Source organism: Oncorhynchus mykiss, chromosome 7, assembly GCF_013265735.2.
Source record: "Oncorhynchus mykiss isolate Arlee chromosome 7, USDA_OmykA_1.1, whole genome shotgun sequence".
In the NCBI taxonomy this organism is placed as follows: domain Eukaryota; kingdom Metazoa; phylum Chordata; class Actinopteri; order Salmoniformes; family Salmonidae; genus Oncorhynchus; species Oncorhynchus mykiss.
Window position 1 is genome coordinate 61,541,647 of NC_048571.1, and position 16,784 is coordinate 61,558,430.

The window sequence follows — 16,784 nt, forward strand, 5'->3', positions numbered from 1 at the left end:
TATAAGCATTAAAATAATAATATGTTTATTTTATAGTCCTCGTTAAATTCTCTATCATCAATAATGTTTTTTTCATGATTATTGTATTTATTATGATTTTATTTAACATTTGCTGTGTGCCCCTGATATCACTTTCAACCGTATTAGTTTGTTATGGTTCACCAATAAAGAAAATAGCCCCTTTGTAAAATCACATTAATTAATGTCCCCCCCCCCCCCCCCCCCAAAAAAAGTCAAACATGTCCTTGTTATCATAGAATATATATATTTTTTAAATAAGTTAAGTTATGAGGTCCAAAAGGCTCAACTCCATTTGATGCACACAAAAAAAATCATTTCAGACTCACTTGATAGAACACAAACAATTTATTTCAAATAAATAAGAGATACATACAGTATGTACTTTAAATGCAAATAAGGAAATGATGTTTTCTATTAAATGTTCAGTAGGTTTAAGGATCGAAAACCAAGACGTTTACAGTACAAGCAGAAGCCAACTTTGTAAAAAGTAACATAAAAGAATACTGCCATTTGTGATGTGCACAAGGAACACAGTTTCAAGTAGATTCATAATTAAGGCAGGTCACCCTCTTTATGCAATAGGTTCTCAAATACACTGAATAATCCAGATAGATCAAAGCAGGATTCATGGAATTGCTCTCCCAATTCTGAGTGTTCTGAGTGTGTGTAATCCATTTTCTCAATCCTATTTTGCAATGAAGAAGACGTCAGCCTACCGCTCAAAAAGTACAGACAGAGTAATTACGTAGGAACATTTTTGCCAAAGTACACCACAATCTTCATAGAAATACATTTGGATGTTTGTGTTCATCCTAGAAGAAAATGGTAGCTAGTTTATTGAGTTGCCTTCTGTAAAATTAAGTAAGTAAACATTTACAGCATGACAGATATGGCAGTTGTCATTTCACAAACTGTGTAATAATTGAAACGTACTGTGTGTGTGACCTAAAGGATGGTGTGATACAACAGACATGAGCAACATAGCACAGGAGACTTCCTATATGTCAATATGTGCAAAGCAATGCAAGAGGAGAGTAGCTTTACCTTCAGGCTGACAAAATTATTAAGAAATGTCACTGTCTTGGTCAGTATTCACAATCCAAACCACCATTACAGATCTGATTGACACAAAGTCTGTGGCATGGGAGGCCTATGTTAATGGACTTTAAGTCCATGGTGAGGAGAACACAGCTCCCTCCTCTCCTTGGTTGGGAGTGACAGTCAGTGCTTAATTTTTCATTTACCATCTCCTGTCCTCCTCCACGGACCAAATATGTAAATCCATCAGTCTGAAAACACAATCAATGGATGACTCACTCTGAACTGCGACAGGACATTTGCCTGTAAGTGGAGACGTTCAACATGTCCCCAAATAAATCTCCATCTGTACAACAATCAATTGTTCAATTTACTCTTGACAAACCATGTCTGAGACGAAATATAAAAATCAGTGCAATAGTTTTAGGTGAGCCTCCCCCGGAGCGGGACAACAGTAGGGGAAGGAGAAACGTGGGTTTGGGGCAGTGGTGGAGGGTGTGTGTGAGGGGTTTACAGTTCTGACTGGGGGGGTACCATTGTGGGAAGTGAGGGCGTCTCATGTGGTGGAGGTCTGTGTGACGCTCCTCTGGCTACTGGTGCTCTTGATAACGTAGGTGGAGGAGTTGCTTTTGCGGCTGGAGTCGTTGTCACGCTCGCAGTGGCACTGGGAGGACTTGAGGTAGCGGGCCGAGCAGCACACAAAGTTCTGCCTCAGGTCTGAGAACAGGTGGCCCGCAAAGCACATGTAGATCCACGGGTTACAGCAACTGTTCAGACTGGCCAGCAGCATGGAGATGATGAAGGGCATGGCTGGGGAAACAAGACACACACACACACTTAGATTTTTATTGATTGCAAATTGCCAATACATTAGGACGTCCTGCAGCATTTAGGATATCCTGCAGCATTAGGGTGTCCTGCAGCATTAGGATGTCCTGCAGCATTAGGATGTCCTGCAGCATTAGAATGTCCTGCAGCATTAGGATGTCCTGCAGCATTAGAATGTCCTGCAGCATTAGAATGTCCTGCAGCATTAGGGTGTCCTGCAGCATTAGGATATCCTGCAGCATTAGGGTGTCCTGCAGCATTAGGATGTCCTGCAGCATTAGAATGTCCTGCAGCATTAGGACGTCCTGCAGCATTAGAATGTCCTGCAGCATTAGGACATCCTGCAGCATTAGAATGTCCTGCAGCATTAGAATGTCCTGCAGCATTAGGATATCCTGCAGCATTAGGGTGTCCTGCAGCATTAGGATGTCCTGCAGCATTAGAATGTCCTGCAGCATTAGGACGTCCTGCAGCATTAGAATGTCCTGCAGCATTAGGACATCCTGCAGAATTAGGACGTCCTGCAGCATTAGAATGTCCTGCAGCATTAGGACGTCCTGCAGCATTAGAATGTCCTGCAGCATTAGGGTGTCCTGCAGCATTAGAATGTCCTGCAGCATTAGGACATCCTGCAGAATTAGGACGTCCTGCAGCATTAGAATGTCCTGCAGCATTAGGACATCCTGCAGCATTAGAATGTCCTGCAGCATTAGGACGTCCTGCAGCATTAGAATGTCCTGCGGCATTAGGACATCCTGCAGAATTAGGACGTCCTGCAGCATTAGAATGTCCTGCAGCATTAGGACATCCTGCAGCATTAGGATGTCCTGCAGCATTAGAATGTCCTGCAGCATTAGGACATCCTGCAGCATTAGAATGTCCTGCAGCATTAGAATGTCCTGCAGCATTAGAATGTCCTGCAGCATTAGGATGTCCTGCAGCTAGTAAAGTAGGTACTCTGTAATTCCATTGCTTTGTAGCTTACTTTGAGCCACAAAATGACACAAATCTCAAAGGAACACAATGATGATAGATGAATGAATAACTCAATACATTTCCTCTCTCATATTCATAACCTTGCTCTTGGATAGATGTGAGGTAGGGAAGGATATGAATGAATGCATCTTGGCATTGGATCGATTATCTTTTCACTGACGCATGACAGGTGGTTGAGTCCCAGAGACACCACAAGGGGCACTAAGCAGCAGTCAAACAGACAGACATTCTAACACTTACACACAGCTTTTTTTGATCTAACTATGTTAGGCAAAGCCAGAGCTTCCGTGTTTGGAAGTATTTACCAGTAATAATAATGGTCCAAATGTAAATGAATGTTCTGTATATGCTACAGTACATTCAATATATACTGTATGCCATGTTAAATAGCATTCAGTATATTGGGCTCCTGAGGGGCGCATTGGTCTAAGACATTGCATCTCAGTGCTAGAATTGTCACTACAGACACCCTGGTTCAAATCCAGGCTGTATCACAACTGGCTGTGATTGACAGATCCATAGGGCGGTGCACAATTGGCCCAGCATCATCCAGGTTTGGCTGGTGTAGGTAGTCATTGTAAATAAGAATTTGTTCTTAACTGACTTGCCTAGTTAAAAAAATGTCTTGCCAGATCATGTCTATAAAAATGTTTTATGGCTTTGTAAAAGGTGGAGCACGGGTGAGAATGGGGCCAAGATGTCATTTTAAGGAAGGAATTATGATGATAAATAACCTTTGGTAGATAAGCTCATGGTGCCGTTTACCAGGAGACGATCAATCACACTAAACTGGCAAATTAGAATATTTTCCTTGATTCGTAAATCTGTTGTCAGGTGCTGTATGGACTGGTGGCCACGTTTTAGGCTCTTTAGCACATTCATAAAGGCTGACACAACATCAAACTATTTTATTTCCTCTTCTAAGAAAGACAATTATTTACAATCATCTGAGTTTAATATCAAGACTGCACTTCAGATGATTCACTGCCAGAGAAGCTAAGCAGTAGAATTCCAAAACAAGACTCTGTTTTGGCTCTCAGCCAACCACTGACCTGGCTATCAGATGCACTACACTATTAATTCCTTAAATGGAAGCTAGTACAATAACTCTCTATTTAGTATCTGATCACATGATTGTTTGAGTCGACACAACTGAAAAGGACTTCCGTGTTTTAATAAAAAGGCACATCTAACATTATATTTAATAACACTTTACTAAGGCCTCCACAGTGCTAGCTGTGCCCCTAGAGATTCTGAGTTTGAGTCCAGACTCTGTCGCAGCTGTCTGTGACCGGAAGACCTATGGGGCGGTGCATAATTGGCCCGGCGTTGTCCGGGTTAGGAGAGGGTTTGGCCGGCAGAGATGTCTCTGTCCCATCGTGTATGGTGTTTCCTCTGACACAGTGGTGCAGCTGGCTTCCAGGTTAAGTGGGCATTGTGTCAAGAAGCAGTGGTTGGGTTGAGTTTCAGAGGATGCACGGCTCTCGCCCTTTGCCTCTCCCGAGTCTGTACAGGAGTTGCAATTGGATACCATGAAATTGGAGGAGAAAAGGGGGTAAAAAAATAAATAAATAAAAAACGTTACTTTTCGAATGACAATAAAAATAATGAGGCTTGGTGTCTCAAAAGCTTCTTTAAATGCAGGGAGGAGCACACCGTGGCCATGGTGACAAGGCAGACTTGTGGAGGAAATTAATATTCATTACATACTAAACTGTTTATTAGACATACTGATTTTTATTTAAATAATTGTCCATTGTTACATGCTAGTATTTTTTACTGGTACAAACGTTTTGGGTGCGACCGCAGTATGTGACCTCCTGTGTTTGCGATCGGCAGGAATTTAGCTATGTGGGAATTCCTGGGAGGAACAGAGAATGGTGGCAATATCAGCTATCTTGATCTACACAGACGAGCTAAATGACTTTTAACAACTCTGTTCCCTGCATATCTGCAGTCTCTCTTACTATAGAATTTCTACCACAGAATGCTGATTGATGGAGTCACTGCCAGTCAGCATCACACAGCAGAGCAGAGGGTGAGGCAACTTGGGGAGTATGAAGGCTGTACACTCAGGTATGGATGGGCATGGACACAACTCATAGATGGGATGCTGCAGATCAGCATCTGATAATCAATATTGAGACAACATAGGCAGCAAACTTTGTCTTGGTCAAAAAATGTTACGGTTTAACCAGTTTTCTTCATTATGTTGCCATTCAAAACAAATGACAATATAGTGCTAAAGCCATAGGAACAAGCTCAAAATACCCACATGAAAAAAGACTATAGTACTGTAGTATTACTGTATGTATATATTATACAGTGAGTGTACAAAACATTAAGAACACCTTCCTAATATTGAGTTGTACCCCCAGGAGGTCACATACATAGCTTTCATCTGCATTTCACGGTAAGGTCTGCGCACTCTAGAGTGTGTTTGTTTATATGAGTATGAGAAGGTAATCAAGTCCTAAATCCCTTAAATTTCAGCTATGGTACTGTTGTGTAGAAAAGGGGAAGAAGTACAGGTCCACATGAAGCTTAAATCAATGATATTGCTGTGGGTTGCTGTGTTTGGGAATCATGTTTCTGCTGAGTTCACCCCTTTTCAAGGAAAGCAGGAAACAGAGAACTTGAACTTTTGTGTTTGCAGTTTGATTTTATTGCGAGAGTGGTGGAAAATTCTCTTATTTGAGCCCATCTCTGGGGAGCCAATGTATAACGGTTTTCGAGGAGGAAAAACACCACTGACAACCATTCTGTACTAACGGATGTTTTCAATTTATAGTTTAGCTTCTCTGTGGCAAGAAAAGGAAGCTACGGGTTATCTTAGCTCTATCAAGGGGTATGTCAAATAATCTGCTCTGTAATAAAGTGTCATGACTTAAATCCTACATTATAGTTTCATCAGAATAGTATTACAAGTGTGTCTTGATAGGTTGTTATCTGAATGTGAATAGGTGTAATGCTGACATCATTATCTGCCATGTTGGAGGTAATAGGCAGTGTGATGTGGTCCTTATCAAACATTAGCAAAGTACTGCATGTGTTACTAATGGCCTCCTCAGTAATAGCCATTAGTCTGTACGGCTGTCTGGGCTCACTCTGCTGGCTGTGGTGCTGCTAGCTAATGGATACCTTATCTCTCCATAGCCACATGCAGCCAGGTTCTCTTCCATAATGGCTGCTTTCAAATAGTTTATAAGCTACTTTCTTTCCATTTTAAAGCCAATATATTATGGATTTTCCAATTGTATTTTATGGAAACATATAGTGAAAATAAACTATTTGCACCATGTTGCATCCCATGCCCAATATGGCAATATAACTGCATTGGCCTTACTGCTGTTAGCCCATAGAAACTCAACAAATAAAAGATTCACTACATAGAACAACAGATAGTCTAACGTGCGCTCTGGGAGTCAGGAAGCAAGTTCAGGGAGTGAATCATTTAATCAATAAATGGAACATAATACAAAACAAGAAACACGAACAACGCACAGACATGAAACTGAAACAACAACACCTGGGGAAGGAACCAAAGGGAGTGACATAAATAGGGCAGGTAATCTAGGAGGTGATGGCTTCCAGGTGAATGTCATTAGGCGCTGATGCGTGTGACGATGGTGGCAGGTGTGCGCAATAATAAGCAGCCTGGTGACCTAGAGGTCGAAGAGGGAGCACACGTGACAGTATCCCCTACCTGGCACGAGGCTCCAGCCGCAGGACACCAACCAAAGGGACGATCCCGGGGAACAGGAGCGGAACGGTTGCCTCCGCCGAGGAGCAGAAACCTGACAAAGCGGCTGAGGCGTGAGATCCTGATGACCCAGCTGAAAACTCCCTGGTTGCATCGGCTGAGGCACGGGAACCTTTTCACCCAGCTGAGGCATGGGAGCCTATCGATCCCACTAAGGTATGGAAACCTGTCGATCCAGCTGAGGCAGGGGAACCCGTCGAACCCGCCGAGGCATGGGAACCTGTCAAGCCAGTTGAAGCATGAGAGTCCGACGAACCGCCTGAGGCCTCGCTGGTAGCTCCGGTACTGACACCCGAACCCGACATCACCTCCAACACAAAAACAAAAAAACCACCCCCTGATGCTTCCCTTTGGTGAGGCGTTATTCTGTAACGTGTGCGCTGGGAGTCGGGAAGCAAGTCCAGGGAGTGAATTATTTCATCAATAAACATAAGCACACGTGACATAGTCCAAAAATAAATCAAAGGGAAGTTGTTTTTAATGTGTCTGTTCTATATAAGAAAGATCAGGTAATTATTATTTATTATTTTGCCCATACAAAATATTTGGGGGCACTAAACCACTTCCATATATACTGTACTTCCTTCAGATGAGTCTTGTAAGGCTGGTGCAAAACAAGTCTCATCTTTCCATAGAGTGGTCATATTCGTCTATAGGCCAAACCGTTCTGACGCTACAGACGTTTCCGTGACAAGAACGATTTTCGGGATGTCTCATGGTTTGACAAACACAGCTGTAGCTTGGCAACCTTCCAACGCATAAGGTTGAAGGCTGCCATTGGCGGATGCGGTGGATTGAGACGCAGGCCATGCAAAAACTGTTATCTCTAGCTTAAACAGGTGGATTGAGAAGCAGCCCATGCAAAAACTGTTATCTCTAGCTTAAACAGGTGGATTGAGAAGCAGCCCATGCAAAAACTGTTATCTCTAGCTTAAACAGGTGGATTTTTTATTTTATTATGCTAATGATATTTCCATGGGGGAGCGGACATCTACTCTACTTAAAAAAAAAAGAGAATTGTTATTTCTATAGTTTTCCATACACTTGTAATGCAAGATTGTTTGGGGATTCTAATAACTGTTTACCACCTCCTTTTATTTCCTGGTGTTTGCCTTGAAATGTTGGGAAATAATTTGTGATGCTGCTGCTTTGGGAATCAGAAGGGAACAGAACAGAAGAGAGCAGTTGTGTTGAATATTATTATTTGACCCTGCTGGTCATCTATGAACATTTGAACATCTTGGCCATGTTCTGTTATAATCTCCACCGGCACAGCCAGAAGAGGACTGGCCACCCCTCATAGCCTGGTTCCTCTCTAGGTTTCTTCCTAGGTTCTGGCCTTTCTAGGGAGTTTTTCCTAGCCACCATGCTTCTACACCTGCATTGCTTGCTGTTTGGGGTTTTGGGCTGGGTTTCTGTACAGCACTTTGAGATATCAGCTGATGTAAGAAGGGCTTTATAAATACATTTGATTTGTTTGAATTTGATTTGAATACATAGTGCTGTGCTGTACCTCTGATGTATTTCCAATGGATGGATGGTCTCACTTTGATTTACCATGCTCCTTAGCTGTTTACAGCAATACAGCTAAAATGATATATTATACCTCTTCAAAGGATAGAACATAAACAACATGGCAACCCCAAACAGTAGGCCATCTACTGTATTTAGTTCAGCGCAGATTGTCCAATCTCCCTCCCCTGCATACCAGAATCTGAATGTGGATAGGCCTGGCTAATGGGATGCAGTATGTAAAGTGTGATTGATAAAGTGTGCCAATAATTACATATAGAGGGTTGGAGAATTCTAAATTAAAACCAAAAGCCACCTCATGGGTCTCTCGGAGGAAGCCAGCACAGGTATTGAACCTCCATCTACAGCGACGCATTTTGAACTGCAATGCAGTATCTTAGACAGCTGCGCCACTCGAGAGGCCCCATCCACAATGTATCAAAATACAGAGAGATGTTGGCTTATATTCAGTCAACACATATTTTAAGAATATCATGGAATATAATTGAACATTTTTGTTTCTCCATGCTTGTCTCAGAGAAATGCGAAACGGTACTGAAACAGTCATCCACAGCGGGTAGGCTATATATAACGATATTTTAGATTATTTTGTTTTTAAAAAAACGACAGTGAGTGATTGTAATCTGAATAGGCCAAAATAATATTTATAAATTCCAAAATATAGCCCTGCTAATAGCCATAATGGCGATGTACAACGTGACCATGTGTGTTTGAAAGAGTATTTTCCAGTAAGTAACAATTTGTTAACCTTCATTAGACAACATTGTTCGGATATTTCTCTAATTCAGTGATATTTATTCCTATAGTAATTCATTATGGATCCATAACTAAATAAACATTAGCATTTTGAAAGAGTATTTTTATCATTATTTTATTAACGAAAGCATAAATATGATGATGAGGAAATACAGTACTGTACAGTATATGTTTTTACATTTGTATAATAAAGCATTAAAGGATTTTGAAGATATAAGCCACCTGCATTTATTTATTAGGCTGTAGCAGAACAGCATAATGGTCCAGACGGCCCTTGCTGTGCCTAGTGAGCAGTTGGTCAAGTTCTGTTGTCAGAAGAGGAATAGAAATGTCAGGGTGAACCGACGACCTGATGAACCCACCAGGTATGTTGACTCTGCCTGTCGGAGGTGGAGTTCCAGAGCTCACAAGTGTGCCTGGCATGGATCCTCGCCCTCTTCAACGCGTCATTCTCCGCCTGACTCTATGCCGATGCCGCCTGGCTCTGGACCAATGCATCAGCTGTCGCCCTTATCTCTGCCCTCAGATAATGTTTCTCTTTCTGCTGGTCTGTCTTCAATGACTCGATCTCAGTCTTCAAAGTTTGAATCTGATCCATGTGCACCTTCATCAGATGAGCAGAATGCTACTGCCCTGAGCCCCCTTCGATTACAGTGGCCTATGATAGAAACGGTTGATCAATTAAGAATTAAAAGTGACTCCAACATACAAATGCTGCGTATACATTTGAAGAATCTAGCAAAACGAGCGTTTTCTTGGCAACCATGTGTTTTTTCGGTACGGTCCGTTGTCCAGCCATTTGCTACCCAGTGGGGTGGGGTGGGGGTCCACCAAGTTAGAGGTGCACTATTTCATAGATCCGCGCTCCCCCTACCTCAGGCTTCCAGTGGGGAGACCTGAGGTTAACCTTGGTGTAATGTGTATGGCTTCTGGATAGTTATTATAGGCCAATTTGGTTGGAAAGGAATGTAAACAAAAATGGCATGCAAAACTCGAACTGCCAGCCACGATCTGTCATTCAGGGCAGAGCCCCACCGGTTTCGAGCTCCACATTTTTAGCAAAAATAAATAAAGTACAATTTGGGCTTGCCTGTTTTGCATGTTATTTTGGCATTAATATGTGTCACATATTCGTTTGGAAACAATGTAAAAAATATATATATTGGTGAATTAATAAAGCTGCATACAAACATGGTCTCTTTTCTGTTTTCTTGAGTAAGGCAGCTCCAAAATGTAGGTGTTTCAGCCTAGCTCAGTGCTTTCTATGGTGGTGGGGCAAGCCAGCAGAAAATACGGAGCGTTGTGCCGTGATTGGCTCTGTCACGCCTGCTCACGCTCTTCGCCCCCTTGTCACGCGCATCAGTGATTTATTGGACTCACCTGGACTCAATCACATGTTTATTACCTCCCCCATATTTGTCAGTTCCCTGCTCTGTTCCCCTCTGCTGCATTAATTGTCTTACATCTGTGTATTACCCGGTTCTGACGCTGTTCCTGTCCTGTTCCATGTCTGTTCCTAATTAAATGTTGACTCCCCGTACCTGCTTCTCTACTCTAGTGTCAGTCCTCACAGGCTCAGTGTTCTGTCACTCATGGGGACACTATGTCATCTCAAAAATTCAAGCCCCCTTGGGTGCTGCCATAGAGTTACATTAGAAGTGCTCAACCAAGAAGGCTTAAGGTCATTGGCCACAGAAAAAATGACATCAAATCATGTTTTATCTACATTAGCTTTGATTGGACTGATCATGTCAACATCATACTTTCACAATCTTAGCTAGCAGTCATCATCATGAATCAAGTCGACAATCTACTGGCAAATCATTTTTAATACTTGTCATATGAAGAGAAATAATGAATAGAAATTATAGATCAAATGTATCTGTGCTCATTGGCCATTGGACATAAACATTAACACACAACAAGTAGGAAATCGCAACTTCAACAATGCGTGGTTTGGAAGGAATCAGTGGCTAACTGCAAGCATTGCAAAGCAATCACTAGCCTGCTGTTCAGTGGAGTGGCTGTATGGTCCCAAGTCTAAGATTAAGGGTCTATTTTCCTAGTTTAAAATTATAAACATTCAACATTGGCCATGCTGTCAATGAAGCATGATTTGTGCTGCACTCAAAACAACTGTTAACTCAGAACTGCAAAATCTTACTTTAGTGAGTTCAAGACAACTGAGAACTCGGGGAAAAACGAGCCACGACTGGAAAAATATGTTTTAAACTTTTTTTTAAACTTGGAATTGTAAATTGGGAACTTGGGCCTGTTTCTAGAGCTATGACCTGAAGATCACTGACGTCATCATGATTCAAACTTTTTTTCTGCGAGTTCCCAGTTCTCCTGAAAACCACCATAAATCCAGAGAATGCCAGGCTTTGATGACAAAGTTTGATGACAAAATTTGCCCACAAAGGGACCACCGCACCACCTTCCTGTTCAAGTGAGCACAGCACAACAAGGTGGGTCCAAAAATGTATTGTATGCATCTGCATAAATTATGTAATATGCCAGAGGGTTATGTATACTGTAGCTTAGAAAGTAATACTCGGTCTATGTTATGTAGTAAGCTGTTAGTAGCCCATGTGCCTCACTCTAATAATTTGGTTTATTTTCACCTCTTAAAATGTCGCTTGCTGTTCTGACTTGGTGGTGCACATGTAGCCTATAACCTGTTTTTGAGAAATGTAACCATCAAATCAAATCAAATTTTATTGGTCACATAAACATGGTTAGCAGATGTTAATGTGAGTCTAGCGAAATGCTTGTGCTTCTAGTTCCGACCATGCAGTAATATCTAACAAGTAATCTAACAATTTCACAACAACTACCTTTTACACACAAGTGTAAAGGAATTAATAAGAATATGTACATATCAATATATGGATGAGCGATGGCCAAACGGCATAGGCAAGATGAGAATATTGTAAGAGCTTTCATTGTTTGCTTATATGCCCCATTTATTTATCTTATGGTTCTGACTTGGTGTACAGGGAGAACACTGTAAGAACGGCCCATGTTCTGAATTATTTCGCTGTTCATTTCAAAAGTGTTGAACAAATAGTTATATTGACTATGTCTGTCCTAGCTCTCTCATTAATTAATCAAAATTACAGATTTCCTCTTATTTGCTTTTCGTCCCCTTATACCATAGTTTGTACATCTCAATTGTCAGTAGAAACCACATTTGTTTAAGCAAGTCAGCCATATCAGCTATGTTTTTTTTAAAGACAGTAAATGAGGCTGAATGAACTGTTTTGCTGCCAGACAAGGCTCTGCTGATAGCCAGGTGTAGCAGTGGTAAGGTGTTGGAAATGCTATTGGGACTCTGCTGTTGGGAGAGCTTTATATAGGCCCTAACTGTTTGTGGGCACCGTTTGTCACCGTTATGGTGCAATTAATGTATTGTTTAGTGTTGTGTTGTGCACTAGCTTTGCTGGCATGCATCCCACTTTTTTTTTTTTTTTTGCATCACCAAGATTGATATGCTAAAATCGCCACTGCCGACAGCAATAGCATATTTAACGAAAACCAATGAATTAATGAATAACATTGGATGTGGCCATAAAGCGGGTCATTAAGAGATCAATTACAGTGGACTGTCTGCTGATCCATCCAAGAGCTCTAGGGTGTCGTGCCGTGCCGCTGCCCTGTGTGCTGGACTGAGGAGATGACATGCGTGGCCCCACTCATGCGCGCCGATGTGCCTCCCAGGTAACAATAGCTCGCCTTACATGTACACTCAGACTAATGATTAACTGCAGGCAGGCTCGGGAGGTTGGGCCTCAGAGATGCACGCAAACCACGCAGGTTACACTCATGAAAGACTGCTTCCAGTGATTTATTTTGGTAGCATGTAAATTATCGTGGGTAGGATAATTTGCTTCGCTTCAGTGGAGGGGTGTTATAGCCTAATAAGATCACTGTTGTCAATGTTGTTGTTGTTCGTTACAGAGAGTGATTTTTTTTTTTTTTTTGTCTTCATAAAACAAACTGTACCAATTCTGGACAACCATTGTCAAATTCAAAACTTTTCAAAAATGAAGGATATGTTGATAGGCCTATATGAAATGAATAAAATGAATAATGTTTTTTTTTTGCAAATGTAACATTATTCCATACATATTCGGATCGTTGAACCCGCGTCTCCACAAGTCACAATACATTTCGATAGGTGGGCAGAGCTTCATTTGCAACATGGCATTTTGGTTGGCTGGAGGAATATAATGAGATGCTGTGAAATTATCTAAGCTTACGTTGTCATTTTATCCACTGCCTGTGTGGGTGGGCGGCTACTCCATATGATGCGTCTAATCTTACAATGGCATACATCCTCTGATGTTCCTCAGGTTGGCCAACATGTCCTGGGTAAAAGTGCAGTGTCCAATATTGTGCGAATTTCATTTGACTGTCAATGGCAAAGGTTGTATAGTGTATCTTTGTATATTTGTATTATCATCGAGGCTATTTGCTATTCGTAATTATTAAAGTATTTACGTACACCATTACTGGAGCTGTGGGCTGCTCCGGTGCGCAGAATGCCGAAGTCTGATAAATAATACTACACCGCATGCAACATTACGCACGCCGTATGATAAACCCCAAGGCAGAATACGTTCTGAGCGTTTTAAATTAACCATGGACATTCATTGTGGTTTAACTTTAAAATGTACATGTTTATAATTGCTTCAGTCTAGAATTGCGAAGCCCATCGTTAAAGTAGCTCATATTACGCACATAATCTCACCACACTGCATTTTAATGGTTCTTTTCGAGGTGGAGTTTAAATTTACCTTCCCGGGGCGCCGCTGGATCCCAAGCCGTCCACATCTGCACGGTGAAGAAAGGTGTCCAGCAAACAATATACGCCAGGACTATGACAAATGTCATTTTAACGGTGGTTATCTTCGCTTTGGAGATGAGCTTTACACTGCTCACCCGGGCGAGAGCATGGCCTTTCGAAGTCTTCGGGGTGAGGCTCATGCACTGGTCCCTCTTGGTTTTCATTCTAAAGTTTTGCCATATCTTAAAGCTTATTAGTCCATAGCAAAGGCTCAGGATGGCCACTGGTATGATGTAGATGGTAAGGCTAATCCAAGTTATATACGCTTTGGCACCCCAGGGCTCCACGAAGTCACCCCAGCAGTCATACACTCCGGCTCCAACGTCCTTCAGAGAAAATATGTACATCTGTGGGCTGCTGAACAATAGGCTGAGGACCCACGATATAATCACATAGAAGCGGTCCTTTCTCTTGTGCAGAGACCGAAGCGGCTGACAAATCGCCAAACACCTGTCTACGGACATCAAAACAAGCACATAGGTAGAGGCGAACATTCCGACGATTTGAAGGTATTTCACCAACCTGCACAGGATATCGGGTCCATAGAAACGGAAAGTAATGTCCCAGATAAGTTGTGGCAGGACCTGAAATATAGCCACCACCAGATCCGCGATGCTGAGGTGTTTCATGAAGTAGTACATTCGGGACTGGGTGTGCTTGGTGGTGTGGATGGCCACCAGAACGCACAGGTTCCCAGCCAGGGCAAGGAACAGGACCAGGGCGAGCACGGTCACCTCCACTTTAGCAACCTCGTCGTTCCGTTTCAGGGGGTTAGTCTGGTTTCCCCCGGTGGTCCCGTTGCCAAGGGTTGAGTTCCTCCAGGATTTGTTGAATGACCAAAAGTCCTGCTCATTTAATATGGTACTTTCCATTGTGTTGATCGTATCCTCTGCCAGTCCTCGTGCGACGCCCAAAATGCAATTGCAGCAATGTTCAGCCACCGTTAAACAGTGGAGGGTTGTTTTAAAGTACCGCGTATTCTTTGGCTCTTCGTTAACAGGTGGCAAGGCAAAGCGTCCTAGTGTGGAGCTTGTTACCTTTTACGCACGTGGGAAAATGTAATCGCAATGTTGCGCTGAAGCCTTATTTCTTATTCATATCCGAATAGGATCAGACACTGAAGGAGAGGAAATAGAGGAAACACATAAACACCTTGTTTTCATTCAAAACAATAAAATTATATAATACCAAATTGAAGGGGCAATCTGAGATTGGTGCATCCATTTTTGTAATTTAAAATGTTATGCGATTTGGCTACCCGTGGCTCCTAAGAATACACCTTATACATGCCTCATGAGCTTAGTTCAACTGTCGAACCCCATCAGAACCCAAAATGTATGCTCATTTAATTGTAAACAAACATTTTACAGTAAAACAAATATGGTTAAAAAATATAATTTTGATAGCATGGAAGGTCTTTGTATTCATAGCTCTGTCTGCTTTGTTATTGTTTGAAATGTAGATAGCCCCTTTTAAACGAAAAAGGAATAGAACCAAATAATATGATTTAAGAAATTATTGATAGAGGCTCACCAATGTGTAACACATTGTCTATGCATATTCTTCAGACATCCAAATTATAATTTAACATAGCCTACACGTAATAAATAGCCTATTATGATGGGTTTTCCTAATGTAAATGTAGACTACTTACATGTGAATCTGCTTTACCCTCTGTCTTGTAAATAGAATACTGGAACGCCACAGTGTTTTTCTTTTCATAAACCAGTGAGCCTCCCTCACTAGTAGCGATCGGAATGGCCAGTATCATGATATTTATACCACTGGTATCCCTGGCCAAGATGACACACGAGAAATGGATTTACACATTATTTCCACTAGGTGTCCATGTGCGCCACTCTTATAGATGATGGCCCAGTACTGAACAATTCACTCCATCTGAAATGAAAACATCTGAAATGAAAACTGTCCTATTTCCGAAAACGAAGTGGTCATCATCATCATCATTTACCTTAGTCAACTAAAAGCATATAATGACAAACATAACGAACAATCATAATTAAATGGCTAATTAAATAACTTCACACTAGAGATGAAATATATGGACACTAGCTTTACAGTCGACAGCAGTCGATTTGGCTACAATACAGCCAATCTGTAAATAGCACACCCCACTACCTCATCCCCATATTATTACTTACCCTCTTGCTCTTTTGCACCCCAGTATCTCTACTTGCAAGTCATCATCATCTGCACATCTATCACTTCATTATTAATGCTAAATTGTAATTATTTTAGCCTCTATGGCCTATTTATTGCCTACCTCCCTAATCTTACTACATTTGCACACACTGTACATAGATTTTTCTATTTTTATTTTATTTTGTGTTATTGACTACGTTTGTTTATGTGTAACTCTGTGTTGTTTTTTTCGCACTACTTTTGCTTTATCTTGGCCAGGTCACAGTTGTAAATGAGAACTTATTCTCAACTGGCCTATCTGGTTAAATAAAGGTGAAATAAAAATAATTATAAAAAAATGGCATGTCTAGTGCAACTTTCCATTTAATTCCATGAATGCCTCTGAAACAATTGTGGAAAAAATGTTATCCCACTGAGCACACATGTTGAATCAATGCTGTTTCCACGTCATTTCAATGAAATTATGTTGAACCAACGCGGAATAGAAGTTTAATTTGTGCCCCAGTTGGTCCTTTCCATCGGCAGCCTGCTGCTCCAGGTAGGTAGGCCTAAATTATTGATCGAATTTAGGATGGTTGTAAATACAAATGTTGACTACATCCATGCCATGCATAACCTTGAAATGGCATATTTGTCTCATTGATGATGTTTTACAAAGCCTTTCGGCACAGAAATCTATTCTGTATGCCTGTGATGAACCACACCGCACTACCTCAGCCACTGAAAGGAATGAGCTCACCTGCATCCGAGTCCCCCGGGCCAGTAGACAAACTTCTTCTGAATTCTAAAAGTCAACAAGTTCCCAAAACGAGCCGTAAGAAGAACTAAGAAGTATGG

The 16,784-nt window shown here is 41.6% G+C and overlaps 1 protein-coding gene across 1 annotated transcript; it reads right to left on the reverse strand.

The window, feature by feature from the left end:
• Positions 1-356: 356 nt before the first annotated feature.
• On the reverse strand, positions 357-15,542 carry LOC110528164 (isotocin receptor-like). Its single transcript, XM_021609991.2, has 3 exons — positions 15,439-15,542; positions 13,735-14,901; positions 357-1,869 (listed from the first exon to the last, which is right to left on the reverse strand). Exons 2-3 carry the CDS (start codon positions 14,654-14,656, stop codon positions 1,616-1,618), a joined length of 1,176 nt encoding a protein of 391 aa, XP_021465666.1. The 5' UTR covers positions 14,657-14,901; positions 15,439-15,542; the 3' UTR covers positions 357-1,615.
• Positions 15,543-16,784: the final 1,242 nt, after the last annotated feature.

What these genes read in the sequence shown, in the direction of transcription:
- LOC110528164 (XM_021609991.2), bottom strand. Translation starts at nt 14,656, where the DNA reads ATGGAAAGTACCATATTAAATGAGCAGGACTTTTGGTCATTCAACAAA. An exon ending in TCCAGCGGCGCCCCGGGAAG is followed by an intron (nt 1,870 to 13,734) that starts GTAAATTTAAAC and finishes TTGTTTCCCCAG; the next exon opens with CCATGCCCTTCATCATCTCC.